This window comes from Equus caballus, chromosome 7 (assembly GCF_041296265.1).
Source record: "Equus caballus isolate H_3958 breed thoroughbred chromosome 7, TB-T2T, whole genome shotgun sequence".
Taxonomy (NCBI): Eukaryota; Metazoa; Chordata; class Mammalia; order Perissodactyla; family Equidae; genus Equus; species Equus caballus.
In genome coordinates, this window is record NC_091690.1 from 96,211,379 (window position 1) to 96,226,566 (window position 15,188).

Here is a 15,188-nt window from a genome sequence, read left to right on the forward strand (position 1 = left end):
CGGACATGGCGCCGCTGGTCAGGCCATGTTGAGGCGGCGTCCCACATCCCACAACTAGAACGACGTGCAACTAAGATATACAACTGTGTACAGGCGGGGTTTGGGGAGATAAAGCAGAAAAAAAGATTGGCAACAGTTGTTAGCCCAGGTGCCAATCTTTGAAAAAAAATAAAAACAAAAATAAAAAAATAAAATCATATTATTTAAAAACCCAATGGGATAAGCCACACCTAGTCCACTTGCCTTAGTGACAACAATTTTTTATTCTTAAAAATCTTATATCTGGACAACTAATTACAACACGTGACCCTAATCAGATCCTGAAGCAGACTTTTCCCTTTTCCTCCCTTAAGTAGTTCAGGGACAAAAAGAATATGCATATACACAGACAGAAAAATAAAGCAAATGTGTTAATTCTGGGTAAAGGGTGAACAGAAATTCTTATCCTCTCAACTTTTCTAAGTTTGAAATGGTTTTGAAATAAAAAGTTATAAAAAAATATGGCCCTTGTACTCTAATGTTTTGGTTGACTCCCTTTTGCCAATTCTCAGGGTGTCCACGACTCTCCACAGTTTGGGTAGCTCCTAGCAGGGTCTCCACCTCCACTGTGCACCTGTCAGTCTGTCTCTTCTGGGTACATGGAAAAGGAACTACTCACTCAAGCTACAGAGAGAAGGGAGGGGAAATACTGTAAGTCCATCCATACATAAAGAACACAGGGCCTTGGCCAGATACACGAGCCTCATAAAACTTAGGAAAAGCTGAACCATCAGCAGCCCTGGAGAGAAGGGTTGGTTCAGGACCCAAGGCAGCTCTAGACGAGCTTATTACAGACTCGGCTCCTCTCTGGTCTCTGACACACACTCCTGCCTCAGGCAGCCAAGTGCCTCACCCACTGCTATGCACAACTTCTGCTACCTCACAGCTTTAGCTGACTCGTTTTTTTCTGCTGCTATTTCTTCATTTATCCACGACCTCATGGAATCTGTATTTTAGTGGGAGACACGTTGCTGTGCTTACTTCTGATCCATCTCTCCTTCTCCGTGTTGCAGAACGACCTCGTCTGCTCCCATAGTTTCAACTGTCACTAGGTGCTAATGACGCCCAGATCAGTCATTCCAGGCCAGATCCTTCTCCTGAGCTTCACACTTCTATTCCCAACCACCTGATGGCTCTACTGAAATATCACACTCAGTCCAGCACACGTCTAATCATCTTCTACCAGCCACCCATGGCCCTTCCCACCAAGAAAACTTCTACTCTCCTCTGATAATCCTATCTCAGTGAAGAGTCCCAAAGCCCCTCCCCTCCTGTTAGCCAGAGCAGACACTGTGACTCCTCCTGTTCCCTGTCCACACTTGGTCCCCCACCTCCCACACTCATATAATCACCTAGTCAGGTCTATTCTACTTCTTTCAATTTTCTCAAGCCATTCTCCTCTTCTCCAATCTTACAACCATTGTCTGGTCATAATCGGCCTTTCCCCGTCCATTTCAAACCATTCTTCACAATGCTGCCAGATTCACCCCTCAAATGCATCCATCTATCATGTCACCCCCCCATCCCAAAGTTCTTCAGTGCCTCTTTTGCCGACAAGCTAAGATCCAAACTCCGCGGCCTGGCACCCAGGAGCTGGCCCCTGCCTATCTTCCAGCCCCTTCTTTGACCAGTGGCTGATCCAGACTCGACATTTCAGTCTTGTTTAATTGGGCAGACTGATGAATGTGCCAGACCCTTGTGCTCTGCAGCTTTGCCTAAAACTCTGAAATTCCTTTCCTCCACCTCTACACACAGCCAAAGTGAGAGCTTAGACTTGGAGGCAGAACATTTAGGGTGAATGTCTGTGTCTCCCTAGCTACAGGCACTTTTTATCCTCTTCGGGCCTCCACTGTTCATCTGTAACATGGAGACAACAGCAGTGGCTAGCTCACAGCACCTCACAGGCATGAGAGAATCCACGCTAAAGCACCTGGGCCAGTTCCGGGCACTTGGGAAGCATTTGTTACCTGTCATTTCAGAGGAGGAGGAGGAGGATGGCTACCTCCCACTCTCCCTTCAAGAGTCAGCTCAGGCACGAATCTTTAGGGCCTCACAGTGAAACTCTGCAAACAATTCGAATAACTGCCTTGGGCTTTCAGTCTCTTGTCCCTCTCTGCCATAGGCCATGAATTCCTTACAGATACAAGACATGTCCTAAGTCATTTTTTATTTCAAGAGTCTAGCTTAGGGCCTAGAATATAGTAGTCTCCTAAGAAATGCTCGTTGAAGAGCCGGCCTGGTGGTGTAGGGGTTAAGTTTGCACGCTCCGCTTTGGCAGCTCAGGTTCGTGGGTCCACATCCCAGGAACGGACCTACAAGCTGCTCACCAAGCCACGCTGTGGTGGTGCCCCACATACAAAATAGAAGACTGGCACAGATGTCAGCTTAGGGGCAATCTTCCTCAAGCAAAAAGAGGAAGATTGGCAATGGATGTTAGCTCAGGACCAACCTTCCTCACCAAAAAAAAAAAAAAAGAAGAAGAAATATTTGTTGAAAGAATAAGTGAGATCAGTGTTTTTTAACAAATGCTTTTATCACATATCAGTGTTTTTTAAAAAATGACACTTTAAATATTAAATTTCTTGCCTTAACATTTTTAACAAATGTGTTCAAAACGTGTGGTATATACACTACAGCTCTACCCATAAGGAAGAAAGGCTTGATAAGCACCTGTTTATGACCAAGACATTTATTAAGGGATGGGTTCCTAGTGGATAGAGTGATATAAAAATCTGAAGGTCAATGCATTCGCTAAGCATGGCTCTGTTTACACCTAAAATACCCACGCTCAAATCCCTCCTGTGCAGCTGATACCTGAGTCTATCTCAAAACAACCACACCCTCTTAGTTCTGCCACAGTCAGGTCACTGTGCCAGGTGAAGGATGGAAAAAAGGCAGGAAATCCCAGGTGGTTCTAGTCTACTCCCTGGTCCAGAGAGAATACTCAACGCCCAGAACTGTGGCTGGACTCCGACTCAGGCTGCCTGCTCTCTTCACCAACCACCCTCAAACTGTCCGGGACACCAACTAAAGGTGAGAAGCAGGAAGGAGGAACAAGGAAACTTTCTCACTTCTTGTCCTGAAAGGCACTGCTAGGTGTTCTGAAGCATTTGACAACAATTGCCACATCTATCAGTCCTCCAGAAGCGGGAAATGGGCATCATTCAGCACACATTCACTCAACACCTAATGAGCTTCTGACACTTGCCACACACAAGGCCTGACAACTGCGTTCCTTCTGTCCCACATCCTATCGCTTCCTCTGAGTCACAGGCAAGGAGCTGTGATAAGAATGGCAGCCTGAGAGCTGGGATGCTCCCCGCTCATTCGGGCTCGGGCTAAGGTGAGACACAAATACATCGGGCTCCTCTCCTGGGGGCTCCTCCCCTGGGGGCTCCACATGGCCTTGGCTCTGGGAAGCCAGTGCAAGGTCTCAGGAGCTGAGCTGTAGTTTTGATGGCCATCATTCCTTGGGTGGCTAAACTGTGTCTATATTGCTTAGTCCTGTGGATTAGGTCAGAAGGTAAACCTTCTGTTAAGGCTTCCCAAAGCCTTAATGTTTATTTTAAAAACCTTTGGGACCAACTCAGTCCTGAAGAATCCCTACAAAGGCCCACATGAAAACAGACTCCTGAAATCCTAGTTCTCCTATCAGTTCCGTCAGAGAAGGCTTGCTTCTTGTTGCTACAACTGTCTGGACAAGTGGCTTGCTTGGTTACTCTCACTCATCTCCATTCCCAACAACGTACCTACTTTTACTTTTCATTCTTGAGAAACTGGCTGTTGTAACCGTGTAGGAGTCACTTCCTATGGTGCCATATTCCACTCACTCACTCAGTCCAGCTATGAACACCCTACAAGGCAGGAGGCGGGCCTGCTGCTGATGTGTTTAGATCTCCTGTATCGCACCTTATACAGCTCGACAATTAGAAACTTCTGAATGCTTTCTGAAGATGACGAAATGAGTCTACCCCAGAATGGACCTGCATTACCAGGCCTGTCTCAGAAAAAGACATTTCTGCAGGAATAGGTCTTTTGCTCCTATTTCTATACACCCCATAATAGGCATGCAGCATACGGAAGAGAACTCACCAGTACACCTTGGTACAGGCCCAGCTCTGCTAATAACTAGGTGTATGCTTTGAATCACTATTTATTTGTATCCTGAGCCTCAATTTTGTTATCTGTAAAATGAGAGGCTTATCTAGGCTTCAACTCCATGACAGTAGACCACGTCTATCTTGCTTATGGTGCCCAGGATCTACACTGGTATGTGGCACACACCAAACGTTTGCTGAATGACTAAGTGCAGAAACAAGCGAATGAAGGTGGTTCCAACCATCTCTTTGGTTCCACCATTCTCTGATGCAGTGACTTGGATCGCACGGCAAGCGCATGCTTGGACGGGACCCGGCGTGTGTGTGGACGCTGAGGCCGGCAGTGCAGCCGCGGTGCCCAGCGCCCCATTCATGGCACGGACAGCACGCCGCCTGCCACTGCCCGCTCCACGGGGCCTCAGGCTTCCCCACGCCGGCTGCGGGAGCCGCGAAGGGGCAGCAGCCCGCGCTCGGGGTCAGGGGCCGGGACGAGCCCCGGGGCCCACGAGCTGACCGCTGAGTACTCAGCAAACTCCCGGAATGGGGACACTACTCCGCGTGCTCGAGACGACGCACGCCCTCCCGGGGCGGCGACTGCGGCCACCATCACAGCCTCGGGGACCACAGGACCCCGGCGGCCCCGCGCGGACAAGCCGGGGCGGCGGCGCCGGCCTCGGCTTTACCTGCCGCGCCCCCGCGCCTCCGCTCCTCCCGGGCTCGCCGCCGCGGCCCCCGAGCCGCGGACATCTGCGTCCACGTCGTCGTCCGACGGGAAGCTCTGGTGGCCGAGGGGGGACAACAGCGACAGGGTGGACTCGCTGCAGCTCGGCGGCGGCGACGGCGGGCCCAGCGTCACCGTGTCCGGCCCCGCGAGCACAGAGGAGGCGCCTGAAGCGGGCCGGGACCAGGACCTGAGGTCGGCCGGGGCCCGGGCGCCGGGTCCCCACGAACCCGCCCGCCGCCGGCCCGCCGCCCACATGAGCCGCCTAGTTCAAACGGCGGGGCGGCCGGCGACCTCCCAGCGGGCCCCGCGCGCGCGCCGGGCCGGCCAATCTGCGCAGGCGCAGACCGCGTTGCCGTGGCGACGCGTGGAGGCCGCGGGGCGTTTCGGGGCCTGTGGAGCGCGTGCCCCCGCCCCCCGGCCGGCGCTGCTGGGCCCGCCTCCGCCTCGGCCCGCTCTGCGGACGGCCTGTAGGGCCCGCCCGCTGTTTGCTGCGTCCTGGCGGTGTGCTGTCGCTGAGGAGGCGGGAGCCACAGCCGCCCCACAGCGTCCCGAGGCCGTGGTTCTAAGGCCCAGCCGTGATTTTTCGGCACGCGGCCGTATTGGAGGCGGGGCCGGGCGAACTCTGTCCGGGTCTGCACGTGTGTTCAGGAGTGCGCGCCAGGACAGGCCTCCCCTGTTTTGGGCAGCACCTCGTGTGCCTGGCATCGCGAGGGAACTAGTTTCCATGGCTGTGAATTCGGGGGCCTCGCTGGAGCCTCCGGTGTGCTAGGGTCTGTGCTAAACCCTCGAGATGCGTGACATAAAAGCCCCGCCGTTACACTTCTCCTTCTGCTGTGGTGAAGAATCATGCCCTTAAAATACTCTGACAGGCATTTTAGGAGAAAAGAAAAATTTTGTGGGATCTCCGAAGGAGCACTCCCCTCTTCGGGATTGGGGCTGGGGATGAAGGGAGCAAGGGAGAGGTGAAAGAGCAGATAAAGCTGGATGCTTTATTCACCCTGACAAAAGTGTGCACACCTGTAAATAGGGCTTTTGTCCACCTCATAATGCATCTCCCTGGCAGAAATATCGCAAAGTGAAAGCTAACAATGGCTAACAGCACACAAAATTTGTCATTAACCAAAGAATGATGCAAATCTTTGATGAAACAGATCTGCAAAGAATTTGACACAGGAGAATTAGATATGGTAGAAATAATAGCAGCCAAGAGCAATTCAGAAGGCAGAAGCTATAATTAATGAAATGACATGGTTACAACTATTTAAATAGAATGTTAATTTTGTTAACGTTTTTCGGTAAAAAAATAAAATGGGAGAAAATTGGAGCAATTTAAGAGTAATAAAATTGATCAAGGAATAAAACTGGCTTAATGGAGTTTTCATTCTCTACCCGTATTATTCAATATTGGCATATCTGGTTAAAACCTTTTATGAGAACAACTCTACAATCAATAACAGCATCAAAAGGCCCTGGGCCACTTCACGGCTTATAAAGAGGTAAACTTAAGCCATTCCCAACAGGCATAACTGAAGCATAGTAGGAAAAAACACAAGTTTTAGTATGAAAGGGGCCTGGATCTTTGTCAGTGGTTTTCCTCTTGCTCACTAGGTTTCCTTAACCAAGCTGTTTGGCCTTTCCAAATCCTGACTTACTCCTCAGTAAAATAGGGAAATACTCTACCTCCCAGTCATATTATCTCATTAATTCTCAAAGCTTCTAGCACAGGACCTGACAGAAAATGGTAGACTCTGTCATTTAAACTCCAGACTTTTCCACTCTAACCAACATCTTGGCAGGGGAATCTAGAATGTCATACACTTCTCTGCCTCCTTAAAATGTTTTACTAAACAAATTATGCCCTTTCCTGGAGGCCTCAGAATCATCATTATGACCAACTCTTGCATTATGCTAGAGCAGCGCTCCAGCCATGAGGCGAAGCCCTCGGCACTGGTGCTGGAGCTTGAACATCATGGGTCCTGTGGTCTCCTTTCTTACAGCACCTTTTCATTACTGGGACTGAGAAGCCATAATCAAGTTTGGTAGAATTATATATCAATGTATAAATAAGCTCAAAATAGGGCCTCTCTCCTTAAGTTTTAGGATATTGACTTAGCAACTTCTTACTACTCATTTATTTTCAGTTTCATGGTATATTTGAGATAATTTTTATTTTTTGCTGGCTTTGTACCCTTGTGTAAGAGCAGAGTGACTCTTGATTAAAAATCTCTGATTTTGTTACAACAATAATGCCATTACCAGTTGGTCCTGTGGCAATACATTACGCAACTTTTTAAAAATTTATCCCTGGACACACTGAAATATTTACAGATGAAACAATATGATGTCTTAGATTTACTTGAAAATAATCTAAGGGACAGGGGACTTGGAGGGGGTTAGTGAATGGGATGATGAAACAAATCTTACCATGTTCTGCTGCTAACTGCCCAAGTTGGGTGATGGGTACCGGGGGTGGGGGCCGAGGGGATGGGAGCAGGTACCGGTAATTATGCCGCTCTACATTTTGTTAGGGAATTCCAAACATGTACTGAAGTTCAAAAGAAATGAAACAAAAACAAAAAACTATGTCTCAAATTAAGAGGAACTGGGTGATGGTTTGGGTCCTAATTTGCTGTGTGACTCAGGCCACTTAAATTTTATTACTGAGTCCTCCATTTTCTCAGCTGTAAAATGAGGGCCTGATGATTATGAATACTGAGTTATTTCTAAGAATTTGGTCAACTGACTACATTTGGTTCTAAGAATTTGGGCAACTGACTACATTTGGTATCATGCAGGTTTTTTAATCATTTGCTTTTAAATAAAGATCTAATTGATAGTAGGTATTCTCTTAAATTTCACTATTTTCCATGAGTATGATTCAGACCTAAGATAAAATAAAAGCTTACTGCTAAATTTCAGCAAAGTGTTCTTCCCATATTTCTTCTAACACTCTTTACTTAAAAAATATTTTACTTTAATTTGCTTACCTTCACACTAAGCAAGTTCCTTAATATACTTGGTTATAAATTAAGGCAAAATGGATTGCTTTCTAGAAACTAATAATTCAAAACACTGCGTACAATACTGTGTTTCCTACCACATGTATAGCATGGTATACCACCTATTTTATACATCTGCTATTTTTTAAATGAATGCAATGAAAAGTTTTCAATAACTTGAATTTTGAAAAAAATACTTTTAGCTAGGATATTTTTACCAAGTTATGATTTAATATTTATCAGATGTGTAAATATACAAACATGATAGCAATTTTTAAAACTTGTGAATAGTTGGCCTTACAAAATTACAACACACTGTAAATAAATCCCTCCCACATTTTATACAAACTACATGATTTTGATATACAAAGATTCTGTTTTTATTACACTGACAATGTACAACCAAGACTATTTACAATGCAGAAAAGTACATAAACCACAATTTAACATTCTGCTACTGGCAGCCACTACAGTTTAGGAGGTAGCTTTAATTAAACGAAATGAACAGAAGCCACATTTCCCAACTTGTGTTCTAAAAATAATTTACATAAGATAAAAATTCATTATATGCACAGTATATACAGTTTAATTATTAAACTGCAATCTAGCTTAATGTTTTTTAGTATATCCTGAATAACACGGCAGTGGGTCTGCTATTGATTTAGCATATTGTTCAAAACACATATTGAACATTTATAACTTTAAGACTCCACATAGTGACATGTCAAAAGTCCATAGATAAGAATCAAGTAAAATTTTTCATTTTTAAAGACATAGGCCTAAGCTTTATTCAATTTTTTTTTCTTCGTGACATATTTGTCTTGTCTCACAAAAACACAGCATCTAAGCTGCTGCATAGGCTCTTTTTTAAGCCATAGTCAGGGGACACCGCATGGCAGCTTCCATGTAAGAGCACAGGTCCAGGAGAATCCAACTCGCTAGTAAATAAAATGTAAGTGCTTTGTGTCATAATTACTCCCAATTTCTTCCAATTAAATGAAGTTATTTGCCACAGTTTACTTTCTGTATAATTCAAGCTATAAACAGCTAACATACTAACAAAATTGGAAAATATCAGTAGAGCCAATGATACTAAGAAGTGTTTATTAATGGGAACATCTCACAGAGCCATCGAATCCCTCAGACACTAATAAAATCCCACGTTAGTTAGCAGTTCAGCCAAATCTGCTAAACCCACACAGCAATGAGTCCTTTCCTTCTTCCCAGGACTGTGATCAGAAAACACTGAGGAAAAAGTACCGTGATCGCACTGAAGCAACGTATGATGACTGGAGACAAATGTTCAGCTAGGCTTTTTAAAATCTAACAGTTGTTAATATTGTTTTAAAAACATCTTCAGGTTTTAGATTTATAAATCACTTAACCAAAATTTATGATTCTATCATGTCAAAGATGGAAATAGAAAATGCAGTCACGTAACACCTACATACACTCTCACGGTCCTACCTGGGAGACGATTCCTTTTTTGGCCCTGCAGTAAGTTGTCCTGAGATTAATGATGAAACATTAGGTAAAATTAGCAAGACTTTTTCTTCAGTTATATAAAATCACATTTTAAAATATCCTTAAAAAAATATTAACAGCTGTTCTTTATTTGTGCTTAATTCAGAAACAGGTATAAATTTGCTTCTTATGGATCGAAAAACCTAACAGTATATTGCTATGACATACACAAAATCTTTTTCAAGTTATAAATTTGTTTCAAATAGACCACACACTGCTTGGACATGGCATTGTTCACCAATTGATAGCTGAGGCACTTGTTCTTTGAAGATGTCTGGTTTAAGAAATAAACGGCCACCTTCTCCTTCTTCTAAGTGACACCAGGCAGTGATTACAGAAGTGCTTCCCAGATGAAAGAAAGATCAGACTAGGGTTCACTCTACAAACACTGTGATTTTGGTTGAAGGGGAAAAGAGTTACAAACACATTAATTCAGTCTTTAACTCGGGGTAGATTGTAAGCGTAGCGCACCAAGGGGAATCCTCGACTCTGGTAGAAGCAGGCTCGTCCACAGGCCTGCACCTGGTCAGAACTGTCCGAGACAAAGGAATCTTCTTCATCCGCATAATCGGAGTGGGCTGATTGTGTGCCACAGTCCGACCAGTAGCCGTCTGGTCTTTGGCAAGAAGCCACTGCCAACGCGGGACAGCTGTGAGATTTTATTAAGTGTTTGCATGACACTGGCTTTGTCAAGAGAAACGACTCGCAGCAGTCACACACAGTCAGGTTCCCGTGCAGATGCGAGTACATGCCACAGTCGTAGTAGAAATCCTGTTCCACACACCCAGCCTGGCTGCTGATGGAAACTGAAACCGATCCACCTTTCCTGGTGATATGTCGCCTCAGTAACTTCCAGTCTTCTTTAAACTTTGGGTTGAAGAAAACATACAGGACTGGATTCAGGCAAGCAGGCAACGGGAAAAATATCAGAGTAACGGACTTCATTATCTCAGGGCTGATGGAAACTGCAGTGATCAATGGCGCAAACGAGAAAAATGCAACAGGGCAGAAGAAGATGCAATTGGTGAAGATTAGCCAAGCGACGTGCTTAATCGTGCTAGAATGTGAGTTCTCTGAAAGGTCCTCCTTTTCCAAGTTGCAGTAAAGCTTAGTGTAGATAATGGCCATTAATAAAAATGCTAGTGAGTTTAATAGCACTAACGTTACAGTAAATCCTAACGATGGCGTTTCTCCTGTGGGAAATGGCAGGCACAGGGGTGATGCGGAATATTCCCCTCTATGGAAAAGTGGGAAACAGCCTGCTACAGCAGCACCCAGAAAGGCAAAAAGGGCAGCAATCCGGAACCGTCTGAGATGATCGCTTTTCCCATTTTTCACTCTATCTTTTGCAGATAAGCTTCTTTCGACAGCTGCTAACATTAATAAAAATATGGCACTTTCTGAGGAGAAAACAGCAAGAAACCCAGCTATTTTGCAGCCACTGCCAATCTCCCACCAAATGCCAAATTCAGCAAACCTGCCCCAGGACACGGCATCCAAAAAAGTTAGGATGCCGGTATAGGCTCCCATGAGTAAGTTAGACACAGAAATCAGGCCTATGAACAATTTGGAGGAAGGCAGTGACGGACAAGATGCAAATGTCGTTAAAATGACAAGCAGGTTGAAAAACAGTGCAACCAAGAAAATGAACCACACAGTAAGACGGATCATCCAACTTCCCAGCAAATATTCACAGGGCTTAAAAGCACCTACAACAAAAAAGAGAGAAAAATAAAAGACAATTTAGAAAACACATTCCATATGAGATGGCTTGATAGAAACTAAAGACAGCTCATCTAGAATAATTAAATCTGCTCCCAAATTGAACAGAACAAAACTGAAAAGATGACTATTTCTTAGATATTTTAAGTCATTGAAGGGGGCTATTTTAAAAATAACTGACTTCAATTTCTTTTATTAAATACTTGGTAATGCCATACAGCGATATTTAAAAGAAAAACTTCACTTTTTCTTACTGAAGTGAATATACACAGCACAGCGTCTACCACATGATATCCTGAGAGCCGGAACTAGATAAACTAGGGTTTGAACTTAGGGTTCATAACCCACTGCTCTTACTGAAGAAAGCAACTTAAACCTTGATAAATCTCATTTTCCCACTTGTGGGTAATAATGCTGTTTCCTAGAGCTGTGCAGCTTAGGTAATATCACACACATAGGGACCTAAGCAGGCTACTGGGTACAGAGCTGACTTCAGTAAACAACAGGTCCCGTTCTGCCTCCTTCCTGGTCCTAATATCCTGTATAATAATTACATGTGAATATGTATGTATGTACACATATATTTCTTACACATTTCTTATGGCTTTCAAAGGCAATCTAATGAGGCAGGTTAAGATAAGCAGAATTATCCCCATTTTCACCCAAAGAAACTGAGATTTCAAAGTGTCTGACCTGATAAAGGCTTTTCAGGAAGACAGTACAGCAAGGACTAAACCACACTGATGTGAACTCTTCATACAGAGCTACGTCTGATAAGACCCTCTGTCACTTAAACTAGGATTGTAAGCTCATTTAGTAGCTGAATTGTACATTCCAGTAACTGACTTTGATATGCTACTTATGTCACAAATGACTTATCAAATGACACAAATGACAACTGTTTTATTTAAAAATTAGTAAAGAAAAACAAAATTTTGACTACAGAGTGCAAGAAAACAATGTATTGCGATTGCCTAAAAGACATGTTCTGAGGTATCTTTCTGAACTCTCATGAAGTTTGATACATCCCATAAAGCATTTTAATCACTGAGATAGCCACAGACCTAACAAGCCAGCTCTGCGCCATTTATATCTATCTGACTTCCAAATAACACAAGAAAAAAAATTTTAATTATTATTTCTTTATTCCCCTCTCAAGGAAGTGCTAAGAGCAAGCGTTCACCTTTATCCCTGCATCTGCAAGGAAGGAGTCACTCATCAGACCTGGGAGAACAGGACACCCTCTGGAAGAGTGTGACTAGTGGATGGAGCTGCTTTCCCTCGAAACCTGCAAGTAGGTTTCCCCAGTGTGTCTGTGGAAACCTGTGGCCTCCTCCAGCTCTAACAGAGGGATCCCGCTCTCCTCCACCTCCTGTGCTGAGTGTCTGTGTATTACCACAACCACGTGGAGGAGGCGGGCCTGCAGCTCATCCCCCCTGCAGCCTCGGGAGACGAGCTCAGACCAACTTCCCTCCTGGGTGACCCAAAGCTTTAGACTCAGTGTGGAGGAAATGGAATCTCTGCGTGTTCAGGTCCAGCCTCCCCTTTAGTAAAGCTGCTCCCTTTTCACCGGGTTGTCAGCTCCTTATGCACATTCTCCAAAACAAGAACCCCAGTGGGGCAAATGAGCCAGCTGCACCCCTAACTTCCAGCAATTAATTCAGAAACTAAATAAAATAAATCACATAAACGTAACTGATTCTTGCCAATCCCCTTCACTCATCTGCTCACTGTAAGCTTATTCTCTGCACAAGGCACTGTGCTAAGTATTAAAAGAATACACACACAGGCTCTCAAGAAGCTCACAATTCAGTAGTAATCATTAGAGAATCCATAATACTTATGATCCTGAGATGGAAAATTAATGTCCAGATCATACTGTGTCATTACATTAAAAAGGAACCTACTCCAAGCACACAATTTAACCAATTACTTAATTTTTTATTTCACAGTAAAATTCTAAATCCACATTCTCAGATAGATTAGGAAGAATATGACACAGTCACGACCAAATATGTGGCATCAGTTTAGTAACTTTCCAAAGTCTGCTGAAAGTTCAATGAAACAAAATAGAAAGAAAAGGAAAGGCAAGGTTGTATCAAAAAAAAAAAAAGAGACAACACTGAACATTCTGATAGATGAGTAACTTATGGAACTGGTCCTCGAGTGAAAGGAGCATTAAGAGAGTGCCTTTCGGACTCCACTGAGCATAACCCGCACCTGGGAGCTGGTTAACGCACCGGGTCTGAGTCAGCGGGTCTGGGCCTGAGATTCCGCAGGAGATGCCTCAGCTCCTAGAGCCCAGACCACACTCTGACAAGGCAAATCAGATCATCTGGCCCCAATCCTGTTAAGGAAATCTCATCTAGCCCCAAAAGCTTTAGACACATTTGCCTGATGTTCATTTGGAGCAAGAAACTGCAGACACTGCACGGGGCATACCTGTGGAGGGTGTACAGTGGATAATTATTTGACTGTGCTCTTCATTTTCCGCACTGCTGGTGACACCTGCTGCGTCTGCGGGACCTGAACACACAACACAAACTGTGTTGAATTCAAGCTTTCTGCCAATCAAAAGAACTGTACTCTCCTGCAGTCTTCTCTCTGGTAGGTGATGTTAAGTCCAGCCTGCACACAGCTAGATAACACATCAGAGATGCCAGGAACGCAGTAAAGGCTTTTTTTCTCACAGATTTTAGACTGATCCTTCACAAACTGATCACGGTAACAGAAACTTGGGTTCATGCCGTAAAACCTCACACACTTGCCTTTGTCCTCTGCTACAGTGTGGTCCTGGAGGCTCTTCCCTTCTGGGTTTGAATGTGCGTAAGAGTCACAACCCCAAAACGCACAGCACTGATAAGCATAGGGTACAGATAGAGACCTGGAAGACAGTGGAAAGTCTACACTGAACAGCAGCTCCACAGACACGCTTTCGTTTTGTAAAATTATCTTAATCTCTGAAAGCCTGGGCCTAAGACTCCGAAAAACACCTGACTGGCACATGCTTTAAGCTGGTCATCATTCTCCCCTGGCCTCAGTTTCCTCATCTGTGAAAAGACCTCTGGTGTCAGATGACAACATGAGTTTCTCCACTTATACATATGAGAGATGCTTTCAAAAGCTGAGTTTAAATCAAACCGTATTTAAAATTTACTAGCAATACTGCAATTTAAAGTAAAATCTTATCAGACTCCTTTTATAAATGAATTAACCACAACTAATGCATCATATGAAACTGGTAGTTGCATTTAAAATTAATGGTTCAGGTCATTTGTGACTTTATACTATTAAACGAATTTACTTTCTTATGTATAGTGAAAATATTTATGCTCTTCTCCCATAATAATACTCCCAAGACCTCTCCCTACCCTGTCTAATGAGGTCCCCCTGACTCTATCGTCTCTGTCAAGGATTTCAGCATTCTATCAATTTTCCGTAGGTTCACACTTACGTGATTTCTGGAAAAAAACCATTCAGGTGAACAGCTATTTTATCTCTTTGACCGCATCAAGGATTCCAATTTGTGTTCTCAAAAGCTACAGAATAATGCTCATGTTCTATTTTTTACCAAATTTGCGAGGATTGAGGTAGAAAATACTCTCAAATTATAGCCTTCCAGAAAATCTGGGAACCATAGCAAGAAACTAGCACACTCTATAATTTGGCAGCCTACCAGAACTTGACAAAAGAGAGAAATAAGCAAAAACACACCTGAGATTAACAAAGTCTTTTGCTGCTAAGGCCTCTCTCAGCTTGACGTTGCCCACCAGTTTCAGCTGGTTTAGCCCATGCAGGCCTTCCGTAGGAAAGGAAGTCAATTCATTGAAACTTACATCTCTAAAATGTGAAGGACCTCAGATTAACTTCTAAGATGCAAATCACATAAACACATCTGTACACGTGTTAACATCTTAATCTGAGAGCTCTAAGGAAGGGCAGGTGCTCGAACAGTACATCTGGCACGCCTCTTGCCATCTTGGGAGCTGTTACCATATCAACACAGCTCAGCGTTTACATGAGGGAACCACCAAGCAGAAACATATTTTGAGAGGACAATGCTAAAACACCAGTGTGTGGACT

At 44.3% G+C, this 15,188-nt stretch overlaps 2 protein-coding genes and 1 long non-coding RNA gene across 14 annotated transcripts in view; 1 reads left to right on the forward strand and 2 right to left on the reverse strand.

The window, feature by feature from the left end:
* The window catches only part of CCDC34 (coiled-coil domain containing 34), a 70,577-nt gene extending 65,387 nt beyond the window's left edge, over positions 1 to 5,190 (reverse strand). For all 12 annotated transcript variants that reach the window (XM_070273479.1, XM_070273480.1, XM_070273477.1 and 9 more), the window contains exon 1: positions 4,820 to 5,190. In XM_070273479.1, the coding sequence (XP_070129580.1) occupies positions 4,820 to 5,115 (296 nt within the window). In that variant the 5' untranslated portion in view covers positions 5,116 to 5,190. The remainder of the gene's footprint in view (positions 1 to 4,819) is intronic.
* Positions 5,191 to 6,794: 1,604 nt separating this feature from the next.
* LOC111774387 (uncharacterized) lies at positions 6,795 to 13,712 on the forward strand. The gene is made up of 3 exons (XR_011440751.1): positions 6,795 to 6,894; positions 12,265 to 12,399; positions 13,666 to 13,712. It is a non-coding gene; the product is annotated as an uncharacterized lncRNA (long non-coding RNA).
* LGR4 (leucine rich repeat containing G protein-coupled receptor 4) overlaps positions 8,069 to 15,188 on the reverse strand; it is a 95,139-nt gene continuing 88,019 nt past the window's right edge. Inside the window, exons 15-18 of the mRNA XM_023646195.2 lie at positions 14,820 to 14,945; positions 13,874 to 13,989; positions 13,548 to 13,631; positions 8,069 to 11,092 (exon numbers count right to left, since the gene is read on the reverse strand). Coding sequence (XP_023501963.1) covers positions 9,816 to 11,092; positions 13,548 to 13,631; positions 13,874 to 13,989; positions 14,820 to 14,945 — 1,603 coding nt within the window. The 3' untranslated portion in view covers positions 8,069 to 9,815. The remainder of the gene's footprint in view (positions 11,093 to 13,547; positions 13,632 to 13,873; positions 13,990 to 14,819; positions 14,946 to 15,188) is intronic.